The 15292-nt window shown below is 35.5% G+C and overlaps 1 protein-coding gene across 2 annotated transcripts in view; it reads right to left on the reverse strand.

Moving 5' to 3' along the window:
* Positions 1 to 202: 202 nt before the first annotated feature.
* The window catches only part of SLC30A9 (solute carrier family 30 member 9), a 77116-nt gene continuing 62026 nt past the window's right edge, over positions 203 to 15292 (reverse strand). For both annotated transcript variants that reach the window (XM_077758888.1, XM_077758889.1), the window contains exons 16-18: positions 13747 to 13876; positions 11829 to 11942; positions 203 to 4600 (exon numbers count right to left, since the gene is read on the reverse strand). In XM_077758888.1, the coding sequence (XP_077615014.1) occupies positions 4556 to 4600; positions 11829 to 11942; positions 13747 to 13876 (289 nt within the window). In that variant the 3' untranslated portion in view covers positions 203 to 4555. The remainder of the gene's footprint in view (positions 4601 to 11828; positions 11943 to 13746; positions 13877 to 15292) is intronic.

Genomic DNA, 15292 nt, shown 5'->3' on the forward strand with positions numbered 1-15292 from the left:
TTCTCTCCCCAAATCCCTTTTTCTGCCCTTCCCCCACTTATGCACGCTCTCTCTCTAAATAAACTTAAAAAAATAAGTTTTCTTTATGCTGAAAAATGATTATAAAATGATTAGAGTTGGTACATTCGGTTTTGTAAAACCAGGAAATTTACAAACTAACGAGCATATTCAATGATTAATAAATTGTTCAAAAACACAGGCATTTAGAAAAATTTGTTCATTTATTTGAGGGAAACAGAGAGAGAGAGAGAGAGAGAGAGAGAGCCATTCAGCCACCAACATGCAGGCATTTTTAAGCTACAATAGATCGGTCTACATTTTACTGTTTAGTTCTTAGTACGTGAGGTAAAAAAGGATTCATGTTGACAAAACATTTATTTACCAGGAGAAAAAAATCTCAAACTAATAAATGAACTGCTCTTACTTGCCGTATGACATTTATTAAGGAAAAAGCATCCTGAGGGATCAGGACCATCTTAATCTGCCAACAAAATCAGACAGATGAAATACAATATAATAAAAACAAAAATTTTCTTTTCCATAAAACCAAGTCTAGGCATGCAGTAAACTTAACGCAAATATAAAGGCTGCCACAAAAAAATCTATATAAATGCCTTCCAAATTCTCATTTCAGACACAGGGATGAGGGATTTAGGGGAGACAATCTTTGAATCAACATTTTACCTTCAATTCTTTGCTTCGCTGGCTTCTGACAGTTTGGCAAATTGGGGGTCATCACATTTAGAAGAAATGCCAGCACCTGACAAATGCAATCTAAGAAAGATAGTATAAATTCTAAATGCCTGTGCAATTTTCTGTAGTTCTCGGCATTCTACCTCAAAAAGTTATCAGATTTAAAACTTTAGTCATTTCCTTCAGATGGTACAATTTTAGTAAAAAGCTTTTTTCAAATTATGGGATAATTAAGGTAACACTAAAATCACATACCCAAAATTCAAGTCTTATGCCATTTTGTTATTCTGGGGTATTTGGTGTGTGGGTAGGAAGATGTATGCAAAGATTAACTTTGTTTTTGAAAAAAATTTGAAAATTTTCCAATCTAATCCTATCTCAAAAAAAAAAATCCTATCTCAGTTTCTTCAGTATGTTCCCAAATCTCCCTCCTTGGCATTGGATATTATTATTGGCCACCAAGATGGCCACTTCAAAAGAAGTTTCCATCCCTCATCCTTCCACTGCCCTGGTCTAAAAAATGTGCCACCTTACATAATTTGGTGACTGCTATTTACTGCTGAGATCCATTCTCAGCCAGAGCTGAAAGCAAGCATCGTTCACCTTGGAGTTCCTGAATCCAACTTAATACAAGTAGGACTCACAGGCCTTGACTGCCCTTCTCAATGTCCAACATCACTTTTGCAATTATTCTACCACAGAAGCTATTTCCTGTGAAACCATTGAGGTTTACATGCTTAAATATTCAAATTCTATACATCAGGACTAAAAGTGTCAATTTGGAAAATACAAAAACGTGAAACCTTTCCTTCCTTCCTTCCTCCTGCTCTTCATGAGGGGAAAAGAACGGAGTAGGGGCAGAGAGAGTAGGAGACGCAGAATCTGGATCTGAAGCAAGCTTCAGGCTCTGAGCTGTCAGCACAGAGCTTAATGTGAGGCTCAAACTCACCGACCGCAAGATCATGACCTGAACCAAAGTTGGGATGCTTAACTGACTAAGCCACCCAGGAGCCCCTATTTATTTATTTATTTATTTTTAATGTTTTATTTATTTCTAGGAGAGAGAGAGAGAGAGAGAGAGAGAGAGAGAGAGATTGACAGTGTGAGACGGGGAGGGTCAGAGAGAGAGGGAGACAGAGACTCTGAAATAGGCTCCAGGCTCTGAGCTGGCCGTCAGCACAGAGCCCGACGCGGGGCTCGAACCCACGAACCGCGAGCTCATGACCTAAGTGAAAGTCGGACGCTTAACCGACTAAGCCACCCAGGCGCCCCAGGAGCCTCTATTTATTTTTAAGTTTGTTTTTATTTGTTTTAAGAGGAGATACAGAGCAAGTAGGGGAGGGGCAAAGAGAGAGGGAGACAATCTCAGGCAGTCTCTGCACCATCAGCACAGAGCCCAAGGGGCTTGTGAAGCTCAGGAACCGGGAGATCATGACCTGAGTGGAAGTCAAGAATCCATGCTTAACCGACTGAGCCACCCAGAAGCCCCTTCTCTAAGTTTTAAAGGTCCAGGGGCACCTAGCTGGTTCAGTTAGTGTCCAACTTCGGCTTAGGTGATGATCTTGCAGTTTGTGAGTTTGAGCCCCACACTGGGCTCAGAGCTGTCAGTGCAGAGACCCCGTCAGATCCCTGGTCTCCCCTTCTCTCAGTCCTTTCCCACTCTCTCTCATGTGCTCTGTCTCTCAAAAAAAAAAAAAGGAAAAGGGCCCAAATTCCCTGGTTTTGAAATTCATATTTGACTTTAGTTTAAAAGGAGAAAAAAACAAAAGCAGTGATAGCATACAATTCCTAATTCCATAGAAATACTCAAATTCATAGATAATACTGGACTTCCTTATGTCAAATTTTGTTAAACAAACTTTACAAGATCAGTGCAGAACAGAACTGGGAAGAAATGGCAGAAACAGAAGCCTTCGATTATTATTTAAGTATGGCCTCAGTCAAAATCAGATTAGAAAACTTAAAGCAATATCCGGAATTGGCTTCTTTTAGGGAATCCTTAAAAAAACCTACCGTTTGGAATAACTTCTGTATACCAACTTTGACATTCTTTCCAAAATGAGTTCATTATTCCTGTCTATTTTTGCTATGTGAAATTTTTCAGAGTAATTTTCCTAGGAGGAAATTGGATATAATTTGGTACCTTCCCATATGGCAGTGACATGGGACTAACAAATGGCAAGTGGGAAGGGGAGGGAAGAAGACATAAACAGTATAGAGTGAAGTATAATGAGTAAAACATAGTTTAAAAAAAAAGAGTGAAGAACCTGAAACCATAAGAACCAGAATCAAATTGTGTGTGTGTGTGTGTGTGTGTGTCTGTGTATAACAATTTTCAAAAATAAGACAGGGACATTATTTCACTTAAAATGTGCAACACTCAAAATGCTCTGTAAAAGTAAAAAAAAAAATGTACACCAACATAAATTTTCATAATTTTCTAGTACATGACACTTTTGGATCAAAAAATTACCATTACAAACCCTTTAATCAAATGTTTATTTTTTGTTCCCAGCATTACAATCTGCTGTGATTCATAAACTTCAATCTAAGTAAGTTTTTAGCCACTGACCTCATACAAGTAGTTAGGTCCTCAGGTCAACCAGCCACTTACCCAGCAGAGACTCACTCAGCTACAACCCCTGCACGGACAGTGCTCCCGACCGCCCTGGACAATTTAAAGTGCATGTGAGTTATTTTGATGAATGGAGACACAGCTGTAGTTTTGCACTAAATTTTCCATTACTGAATTGTATGTTTTTTCACCATGGTACCTTACAATCACTAGAAAGCTACTTACTTAAACGATGTTTTAACCATATATTATGATAAATGCCCATTTATAACTGTAAGAAACTCATGTTACAGACACACTATTGACTATGATATTATACAAAATCATGGCCACAAGTTTCCACATGAGAGATTTACTTCTCTTTCTCTTAAAGCAAGAAATATCTCACAGTTCAGATTTACATGAGTAGTGCCTTTTAAAATAAATTAAAAATAAAATGCTGTCCTGTCTGTAAAGTTATAAATATTTCTAGTCCATTTTACAGAATGTTAAAATGCGTACAAATGCATTACCTCCTAGTAAATACACATGATGGCACTGAAGCCAGTTAAAAACAAAAAACAAAACAAAACCATGAGCCATCAAACTGGCCTATGGAAACATCCAGGGTTATTTTGTATGCGCTACTAAAGAAAAAAAGCAATGGAGAGATAAGAAATGTTACAAAATGGCAACTACTACAACCTAAAAGCCCAGACTGAAATGTCTTCCTTCAATTCAGTGACTAAGCCGTTTCTGGAATGAACATTTATGGATAAGAAGGAGAGGAGTGTTCCTCTTAATGCTCAGGGCAGAATTACATAGAAATGATTTCCACATTCTGTAAGGAAAAACCAGAATGACTATTTAAAAACGAAATCCAGCCAGAATGTGCATGATCGGCAGATTCTGATGGAGTGACACCTTCAAAGGGAACAAAATTAAAACTCCTAATCCTACGGATGATGATCATTTTTACCAGCGTGAAGAAAGGAAACATGATCGCAAGATACAATACACCCTGACAGGGTAAAATGAGAAATTATGAACAATTTAAGGAACTAAAATGTTCTCTACTGAAACACAAAAACATGATTTCCAAATTGATTCAACTTGTAACAGGTCCTTAGGTGTAGGAAGTAGTATTCGTTCTGTAGATTGCTGAACTGCCTTTCACATTAAGGATTTCCTCCATCTTAAAAAAAAAAAAACAGCTTCTGAATGGCACTGACTCCTTCAGGACGGGAGAGCAGGCTTGACTGAACTTGTTTCCAAGGCTTTCCTCCAAAGTGATTCATTCCATCAAATCTATAAGATCTCCAAATCTACATGTCGAACTTCAGGATTTCGTTTCTGGAAGGAAAAATGCCACCACATTATTGATAGCAAAACTGAATTTTGTTTCCTTTTACTCCTTTAGATCACTAAAGCCGCTGGCAACATTTGGTCAAATGACTTCACTGTAGCATATTAGCAAGATAAAAAAATCAACAGATGAATATTATGCACTATAAACAATACAGTAAGTAGCCCCATCTCCCTGAGTTTGTTCATATGTTCATTAATGCGTTAATGGATGAAGAATCTAGTATGTGCCAAGCACTGCAAAGCAACATTCATTGCAATTGCAAATATGCTCATTTGTGGTGAAAAGAAAATCACTATATAACAATAAAAATCAGAAAGAATAAACTGACACTCATTTATTTTATATATTTTAGCAATACCCCATATAGTTTTGTGGCAGGCACTGTGCTAAATAGTGGAGCTATAATTCTTAAGAAGACTGCTCCTGACCTTGAGGGATTCAGTTTACCCGGCGAGACCAGTGTATCAATAACCATCTACAAGTGAAATCATTGCAGCCAATAAAAACAGGTAACATTTAATAAAGCAGTCACTCTTATGTCAAGTACTATCCTAAGTAAGGGGCTTCATGTGCATGTGTGTGTTTTAAAATCCTCATAATTCAGTTATTTCCATTTTACACATGGGAAAATTGAAGTTTGAAGAAATTAACTAAGCTGCCTACGTACGTTATGAGCCTACTAAGTGATGAAGCCAGTATTATTTTCCGGCCCTCAAGATCCTAACTATTACAATGTGCTGAAATGCTAACTCTGGGAACAAAGCTGTCAGGTCTATTACTTTAACTCATGAGACTGAATAAGATATCACTGAGAACATCCTAAACAAGGCCTGAAAGTAGTGAGCTTTCCAGATAGATGATGAAGAGGATCTAGACAGAGGAAATAGCACGAGCAAAGTCAGCCGGAGAAGGATGTGCTGGCCGTATGGTATAGTTAGCCACAGAAAAAGGGCAGAATTAGTGATGAGGCTGCAAAGGTAGGCAGAAACCAGATTGTGAAAAATTTTAAATGCCGGCTTAAGGAACTTCAACAACAGAAAGTATCTTTATTACATTCCTATTTTATGCCAGGCACTGAAGTATACGACAATGAACAGGAAACAAAACAGTACTTGTCTTCAATGAACGTCTGTCTAGTGAGGAAATACAGGTTAAGTACTCAGGCACTTACTTAGTCTGCTGAAGAGCAAGGTAAAGCTCTTGGGGCTGTATCTTTATGGGTACAAAAAGGAAGGACACCTAAATCTGGGGGGGAATTAAAAGTGTAATAAAAGGTAATATAAAGACATTATGAGAGTGGAGGACAGAAAGAACGTATAAAACTAACTATATAACGAATCTACATCTATCAAAAAGGAAATAAAAAATGTGGACATCAGAAAAAGCAGTTTAAGACATTCCTATAGAAATACGGCAGTAAGAAGAAAATACTAAAAATGGTTACCTTTAAGCAGGACTGAAGATGGTGAGGCAAGTAATACTTCTATTTGTAAACTTTTCAGTTCTGTTTGACTTTATAAACTTTGTGTATTATTTGATAAAAATTGTAAAAGCAGGGGTGACTGACTGGCTCAGTTGAAAGAGCATGCGACTCGATCTCAGGGTCATGAGTTTGAGCCGGTTGTTGGGTGTAGAGATTATTAAATAGTAAATCAATCAATCAACATGGGAGGAAAGCTCTTCTAAGTGATTCTGATAATCAGGATTAATAATTCCTAATTTAAAGAACAATATCCTAGTAACATTTGCATATTACTCAAAGGAATTCAATTATAAAGGCACAAATCTGATATAATACTGGAGTTTAGTTCCAGCTACAGCATTTATTAATGTGCATTGGGATTTTTCTTACAACTAGTTTTGTTCAGGATTACCTGGGGGTACTTTCCTCTTGGATACTAATATGAGAGAGGCCTGGGGACCCCCAAACATGGGGGTACACTTTTGTTCTCTTTACCTTAAACTATTTACTCTTTTCCAGAATTCCTTAAATCCAATGCAGAACAAAGATTTCCTCTAACAGAAATGAAACTGAATTTTATTTCCTCCTTCCAATCCACCCTAACCCATCCCAATATGACTTTAAAAAGTTTAAGTATTAATGGAAAGTTTAAAATTAGTCTGTCTAAAAAACCACTGTATAACAAACGTGTACTAAATAAAATCTAATCTCAAGAAAAAGAAACTGGGCCACCTGGGTGGCTCAGTTGGTTAAGCGTCCAACTTCAACTCAGGTCATGATCTCACGGTTCATGGGTTCGAGCCCTGCATCAGCTGTCAGCTCAGAGACTGGAGCCTGCTTCGGATTCTATGTCTCCTGCCCTCTCTCTATGCCTCCTCGGCCTGTGCCCTCCTCTCTCTCTCTTTCAAAAATAAACAAATGAACTTCAGAAAAAAGAAAAGAACCAAAAAGTTGATGTACTGTTTTAAAATCAAGTTTTTAGAGAGAAAATTATCAACTTCCTAAGATGTAATATGCCAAATACAAAGAAGACAAACACAGTATGTTTGCTAAATGAATTTAAAAAATAGGATTAATTATCTTAAGTTTCAATGTTTAGTGCCTTACAAGATATTACGTGCATAGCAGAAACTGAATAGTTAAACAGAACTGAAAATCAATAATTGATGTTCAACTTGTAATTTTCACTCATTTGTTCAACAAATAGTTATTGATTTATTATGTCCCAGGCACTATTCAACTTGAATTAGAACATTTTACATAGCACAAATTTATTTCAACACTCCTATTTTAGAGTGATAAAAACCAAATAGTGTGATTTATTTTACAATGTTGCAGACCCAAGAAAATGCTATAGGAGGACGCAATTCAAGAAGCAAAAGACAGAGTAAAGGGCAGAGCATTTAACTGGAATACCACTTACTTAGAGATTTGCAAATACTATGGCACCTTCCCACTGAATTAATTTCCCATAGAGTTACTTCTTCCCAAACATAAAAAATTGTGTATAGGTATAGAAGATTGAAATATAGAGGTAAAGCAAAAAATTTTAGTTAAATGTTCAAAGAACTTCAAATATATTTCACATTTATAATATGTGATTAACTTCTATAATATAAATTAGTCTCTATTATTTTTAATGTTTTTACATAGAACTACGCAGGTTGTATGGGTGAGTGGGTGGCTCAGTCAGTCAGTTCAGAGTCCAACTCTTGATTTTGGCTCAGGTCATGATCCCAGGCTCATAGGATTGAGCCTTGTATCAGGCTCCACAATGAATGTAGAGCCTGCTTAGGATTCTCTCTCTCTCCCTCTGCCCCTCTCTCCTGCTTGCACACTCTCTCTCACTAAAATTAAAAATCAGATAAAATAAAATAAAAAGAACTATGCAGGTTATAGATTTTAGCCAAAAACACTATCTATTCTAAAAATTATCAGATCAATGGCATTACTCAACAGAGATGGCTTGACTGCTGAATTTTATCACTGAATATGACTTTCCAAAGTAATTCAATAATTACTGAAATTTAAATTTAGAAGGCGACCATGCCTACATACTAAAAACAAAGGAATATGCCAAAGTTTTAGTTTTCAAAAGATGATCAACTTATTTTCATAACAAGAATAAATAATTACATGTATGCCCTCTCCTGGTTCAGTGCCTCAATTAAGAACTTTTCCTTAAGATTATGTCTTATTAACTTAGAGAGGTTTCCAACCTGAAAAGTATAGGTTAAACTTTGGTTCCTAGTTTGAAAGACTTATATAATTCAGAAACACATATGAGTAGGTTCAGTCTGTGAAAGATTTAATACCTTCTAATTCAAACACAAAGCTAAACGATAAATTTATCTGATTGTGATAAGAGTAAATATAGTTAAGAATGACCAATTTGTTACTTATTCTTAAATCTGGCTTCTGACTTGTTTCTATTTGAGAGTAAGGCTAAAATAAAGATTTGGTCTAAAAGCCTATTATTTTATCCTTGCCAGGGAAATGTTCAAAACAGACAGAATGGAAAAGTGAAGTTTATTCATTCTCATGTTATCCTGCACATAAATTATCATCTTGCATTATATTTGGAAAAGTGATTTTCAAAGTGTGGTACAAAGGTCCTGAAACCTTTTCAAGGCAGACTCCAAGGTCAAAACTATTTTCATAATAATACTGATGTTATTTGACTTCACTAAGCTGGTACTTCCTCTGAGGACATAAAAGCAATAGTAGATAAAATTGATGGCATTTTTGCACAGTTCAAGGCAACTGGCACCCAACTATATTGATAGTCACTGTGTTCCTTTACGGTCAGATACATCATTTAAAAAAAAACAAACACCAGTTTCACTTTAAAATGTCCTTCATGAAGTAGTAAAAACATTGTTTAATTAAACCTCAATGCCTGAGCACACTTTTTAAAATACTCTGACAAAATGGGAAGTGTTCTGAGGCCTTTCTGCCCCACACTGAGGGATGACGCACAAGGAGAAGGCCCCCTGGAGTTACCAGCTGAATCAGATGCTTCTTTATGGAACACCACCTAGGGGTGCCTTGAGCTCAGGGTTGTGAGTTCAAGCCCTGCGATGAGAGTGGAGCCTACTTAACAACAACAAAAAGTGAGCTTATCTAAATAAATGCCTTTTTACTTGAAAAAAACAAACAAACTATGCTTATTCAAATTTGGGTATTTGGCAGGTATCTTCTTAAAAAATAAACGAAATGAATCTGTTACTTCAAGGAAAACAACAGTATTTGTTGCTAATGCTAAAACGCAAGGTTTCAAATGAAAATTAGAATGCTGAAAAACCTCTAACTACCACCAGGACCCCCTGACACCTAGAAATGTGTCCCAATATGTCCCAATACCTAGAAATGTGTCACCATTTGAAAGGTGTACATAAATCCAGTGAATTAGTATTTTCCAAATGGCCAATTCATAACATTCTGGAATCGTGCATGGGCTAAAAGATGATCCAAAGCACAAAGACAGAACAACAGATTATAATAGTGTATTGTAGATAACTAACCATACCCAAAGAGAGGTCTGGCCTTTGCCCTTGGCTACTGGGAGGTGGTCTTTGGGCCCTTGGGATGTCCTGGCTGATAATTTTGGCTTTATCTTGAGCCCCACAGTATCTGCTATATATCCAGATGGAAATGGAGACGAAAAGTGTCAGCTCTTCCTTGGAGTGACTAGAGATGAAAGGCTGGCCACCCAAGCAGTCAACTATGGAGCCCCAGTCAGATTTGTGGACGCCAAGGCTCAGTTAAGGTTCTCTAATATTCTGCAAATTGTTACACATCATTGCCAGGAAAGTAACAGTGTCCATAACTCCATGGGGAGGGGACAACTGCACTGTGTTTAGAACTCTCTCCCATGCATGTCTTCCTCCTGCTGGTTTTAATCCTTCCTTTCATTGTAATAAACCATAACCATGAGTATAAAAGCATTCAGTAATTTCTGTGAGTCCTTTTTGTGAATTATCAAACCTACGGTGATAGGAAGAATCCCTTGAACTTTGCAACTAGTGTCAAAAAGGAATGTGATCTTGTGAACTGTGCCCTGTAACTTCACAAACAGTATCTGAAAAGTTCTTTGATATGGTTTCAGATTCCAAATTGCAAGTAAGCTTTAAGAGACTACCAGCTGTCAGGTATGGGTTTAACATCAAACAAGAATATCACAATTATCTGCAAAGGCTATAAGAATACTTACAAAGGCTACTTCCTTTTCTTCATATTCTTCAACCAAACCAATGTATGTCAACAGAATGAATGCAGAAGCAGAAATGGGAATCTAGCTGTCTTAGATTTTTGCAAAAATGTGAAACAATATCACTTCTATTTTTTTCACTTTAGAAACTATAGTTATTTCTCATTAAAATATTATTTAAACATTTTTTTTGTTTGTTTTTGAGAGAGAGAATGTGAACAGGGGAGGGGCACATCGAGAAAGAGGGAGACACAGACTCCAAAGCAGGCCCCAGACTCTGAGCTGTCAGCACAGAGCCTGACGCAGGGCTGGAACCTACGAACCGCGAGATGATAACCGAAGCCGAAGTCAGACACTTGACTGACTGAGCCACCCAGGTGCCCCTAAAATGCTATTTATATTAACATGGAATAGTATATTACTAAATGAATAAATATTTTTAAAATTCTCAGTTTTAATTTATGATGTGGTAAATATCAATAAATATTATAATTCAAATAAATAAAAGCTCTTTGGGTCCTCAATAATTTTTAAGAATATAAAGAATCCTAAGACCAAAAGAATTGAAAATTGGTCCTCTACAAACTTGAAAATCATGTTGTAAACTATAATATTAACATAAATAAAACTATTATTTGAAGTGCTTCTATTAATCTGATCAGATAGCTAGAGTCTAAAAGAAAAGATAGTAAGTCGTGGTAGAAATTCTTCCCTTCAATTTTTTTCTTTTTAAGAGAGAGAGTGAGCATATGTGAGCACACACTTAAGCAGGCCCAAGCCCAACATGGTGCCACATGTAGGACTCTATCAAACGACCCTGAGATGGAGACCTGATCCAAAATCAACAGTTGGACACCTCTATTTCCCTTCAATTTTTAACAAAACTAAAGAACGGTCAACATCAGCTGAAGAAAAATGCATTCCCTTCAACAAGCAATGTATGTCAAAGATCATTTATAAGTTTTATTTATTACAAAAACTTGAACTCAAGAGCCAACAAAAGACAATTTGAAAACACTGAGACACGTGTAAAGATGGTCTTATCAGGTAATACTTCAGTAAAAAACCCAATATGTTGTGATGATCTTCAACTGAACAGAAGCAAAAAGAAAATATAAAATGACAGATGGAGTAAAAGGAAGATTTATGCATATGCTCAGGGACACATTCTATTTTTTCAGACTTTTGAGCAAAATCTAAAGTTTCCCTTCTATCTTTCTCCAGAAACTTTCAAAATGCTTTTTATTTCAAGACAAAAAGTCTTTGACTATTTTGGAAACTAAGCAAGCAGTACAGAATAGCGGTTGAAGGTACATCTTTTGGAACTGAACGATAAAGGTTCAAATCCCAGTCCCCTACCTTCCTTGGGTAAATTACTCAACTTCTCTAAACCAGTAGTTTTTCTGGTTCACAACTACCTGTCATACACCAGGGGTTACTGAGAAGATAAATGTACACATGTGATGGAATGAGCAGTGGCTGACACAGCGTAAGAGCTCAAACAGCAGCTGGCATTATTATTATTATGAACACATCTTACTTTCAGTTCCTTCTCAAGTCTATCTACTTCAGCTCCTAAAGTATCAATAATATTTTCTCCATGTTTAAGCATAAAGGTTTCTAGTTCTTCAGGAGTTTTCACTTCTTGAATTTCCTATGAAGAAAATAAAAACAAAAACAACTTTTTAAAAAAATTATAGTAGTACACTGAGGGTTTCTTAAAAAATAATAACACCATTAAGTTTGATGAAAATGAAAAACTTTTACGTAACAGGCGATGTTCTGAAAAAAATTAACAACAAAAGATTGAGTGTAATACTTCACAGAGGTAACTTAACAAAATTAGTGGGAAAAAGAACAGACTATTCAATAAGTAGTACCAGGGAAATTATTTTCCTATAGAAAAAAAAATATTAAATCCCTACCTCAGATCATTAAACAAATAATTCTAAGTAAATTAAAAAATGAAGGGTAGAAAACAAATCAAAATATTTTTAGAAAAAAATATTTTTATAATACGGAGAAAAGAAAGGATTTCTCAAGCAAGAAAATAAAAAGCCTAGAGAAAAAGATTACAAATTTAACATAAAATTTAAAAATGCATTAAACCTTCTGTACAACAACAAAGTGAAATGGTAAATCACAAACTAGTATACACAATGGAGGAAGGATTAGTGTCGAGCATATTAAAAATAAAATGTTTATAAATCTGTCAGAAGAACAGAAATTAACTAAATAAACAAGCAAGTAGAGGAAATCCCAATGGTTAATAAATTTCAATGCTTACTAATCTCATTACTACTACCAGGGGAATATAAATTATAATTAAACATAAATTATAATTCTCATGTTTATCATAATGACAACAATTTAAAAACTGTCAATACGATAAATCTAGTAAGAATGTAAAGCAATAGAAACTCTGATGTACTAATGATGGAAGTTAAACTGACACACTTTGCACAATTTGCCAACACCTAGGGAAGTTAAAGGTAAGTTTACTCAATAGCCCACCTATTTTAAATCTAGCTGTACACTACTCTAACGCAAATCCTGCATATGTGAACAAGGAAACATGAGAGTGCCACTGTGGACAGAAATGTTCATCAAGTGGAGACTGGATAAATAAATTACAACAGATTCATTCGAGAATACTATATAGCAATTAAAATAAATCAACTAGGAATATATATGTATTATTATGGAAGAATATCACAACCATGCTGTTAAGCAAATTGTTGAGGAAATTAGTATGATACCATTTATATCAATTTTTAAATACTACTATGTCAAGAAAAATATGTTGAAAAGTATAAAAACTGAATGGAAATGACAGTACTAAATTCAAAATAATTTTTAGTTCTAGGAAAAGAGGAAGGAGAATGGGATCTAAAAGGAGAAAACCAGGGCTTCACCTGTTTTTATAACAAGTTCTTTCTTTTTTTTAATTCTAAGCAAATACAGTACAATAAAATGTTAAGGTTTGACAAAGGCAAGTGGTAACCTTTGCAGTGTTCATATTATCCTCTGTAAATTCTCTTCTAAATTTTATTCTTAATGAAAAGAAGCATGGGTTCTGGAGTCACAGAGATCTAAATTCATATCTGACTCCATACTGTGGCTCTGCAATTTTAGGCAAGGTAATTAGTCTTTCTGTGTCTCAATGTACCTATGTATAAGATTAAAAATATTATTTCTTTACCTGATAGTGCTGCTGAAAGTAAATTAGACAACATATATAAAATGCCTGGAATGTAACAAGCACTTGAATAGTAAGTTGCTATTCTGCTATCTCTGACCCAATGTACCTACAGTAAATAAAAGGGTTTTTCAAATGTTGGAACCCTAGGAAGTTGAAAGCTGAAGTGACTTTAAGACCTGTAAAAGTTTTATTTACTTAAGTAGTTAATTTTTATAACCCTTGGCTATATAAGAAAACAATAAATACATAAACTTACCTGCAGCATTTGGTCAAAATCTTGTTTTTCTAAATATGACCTTGTAACAACTCGTCCATCAAAATCTACTTCTGCCTTAAATCTGACTTTCCCTAATCCCAGATCTGTGGCTTTCACATCATGAATTGCCCTGTAATCAATAACAATGCATACAAATTTATATATACACACACGTATTTTAATAGCACAAAGTATAGAATTCTTGTCTTTTCCCATCAGTGATGAAAATGGACCAAGATGGCTTTCAGAGTGTTCACCATCAAGTGCCTTATATCAATATCCAAAATATGCCCATTTAGCTATTTTTCATAATGCCATACAAAGATACAAATTTTATAAACATTATTTTACAGTTTGTATATACATGAATTATATAGTTTGTGGATTAAAAAAATCAACTCTGAATTGCTTTTCTACCATGTTATTTCATCTCATAATCTTTTTTTCTTTTTTTCAAAAGCTTCTTTAAAAGTCTTCATACTGGGGCACCTGGGTGGCTCAGTCTGTTGAGCGTCCTACTTCAGCTCAGGTCATGGTCTCACGGTTCATAGGTTCGAGCCCTGCATCAGGCTCTGTGCTAACAGCTAGCTCAGAGCCTGCAGCCTGTTTCAGATTCTCTATCTCCCTCTCTCTCTGACCCTCCCCTGCTCGCTCATGCTCTCTCTCTCAGAAATAAATAAAACATTTTAAAAAATTAAATAAATAAATAAAAGTCTTCATACAACTGTAAAGTACTATCAGAATGAGGTTAATAATAACTACCTCATGGGATTGAGATGGGGAATAATGAACCAGCACATACATAAAATGTTTAATACCATAGCAATTACATGGCAGGCATTGAATGGATGAAATTTACAGATTATAAAACAGTGACTTGCCTAAAGTAATTCAGCTACTCAACAGCAGAGACAGGACTCCCCTCCGGATCTTCCGGTACCCAAACCTAGTGGTCTTTCCATTTTATACTATTCTGCCTCCCAGCAAGCGAAGCAGATGTTCAAGTGTTATAACCGCTTTTCATCCCTTCTGCCTGCCCTAACCCTAAAGAATCAATCTTCCCTAGAAAACTACTAGGAAAGTCGTTTCTTTCTATGGTAACCACTATTAACATCTTTTCTTTACAGGATATATAAAACAATAAAAAACACTGACTCCTGGGGATAGACAGAGCTACTGGGAAAACAAACTTAAATGACACTCCAAATACTCTTAAAACATTTGATTTTAATTTCTGAGTGATCCTGAGCAAATTACTAAATACTGAGTCTAAAATTCTTTAGCCATAGAAATAAAGAAGTGTATTTATCAACTAGGATGAAAGTAAGAATTATTTAATATTTATAAAGTTATATATGCCCAGAATGAAACCAAACTTGTCCCGACTGGGAAGAAACTATATAATTTACTCTTTTTAAAAAAGTATACCTCAGTCTTAACAACATGTTTAAAAATGTCATTATGTGTCTAATACTAATATTTTCGTTGCAGCTAATGAAAATATTCAGATATACTTTTTCTTTATGTTCTTATACAGAACTGCGGA

This window comes from Crocuta crocuta, unplaced genomic scaffold, assembly GCF_008692635.1.
Source record: "Crocuta crocuta isolate KB4526 unplaced genomic scaffold, BGI_CrCroc_1.0 scaffold223, whole genome shotgun sequence".
Lineage (NCBI taxonomy): Eukaryota > Metazoa > Chordata > Mammalia > Carnivora > Hyaenidae > Crocuta > Crocuta crocuta.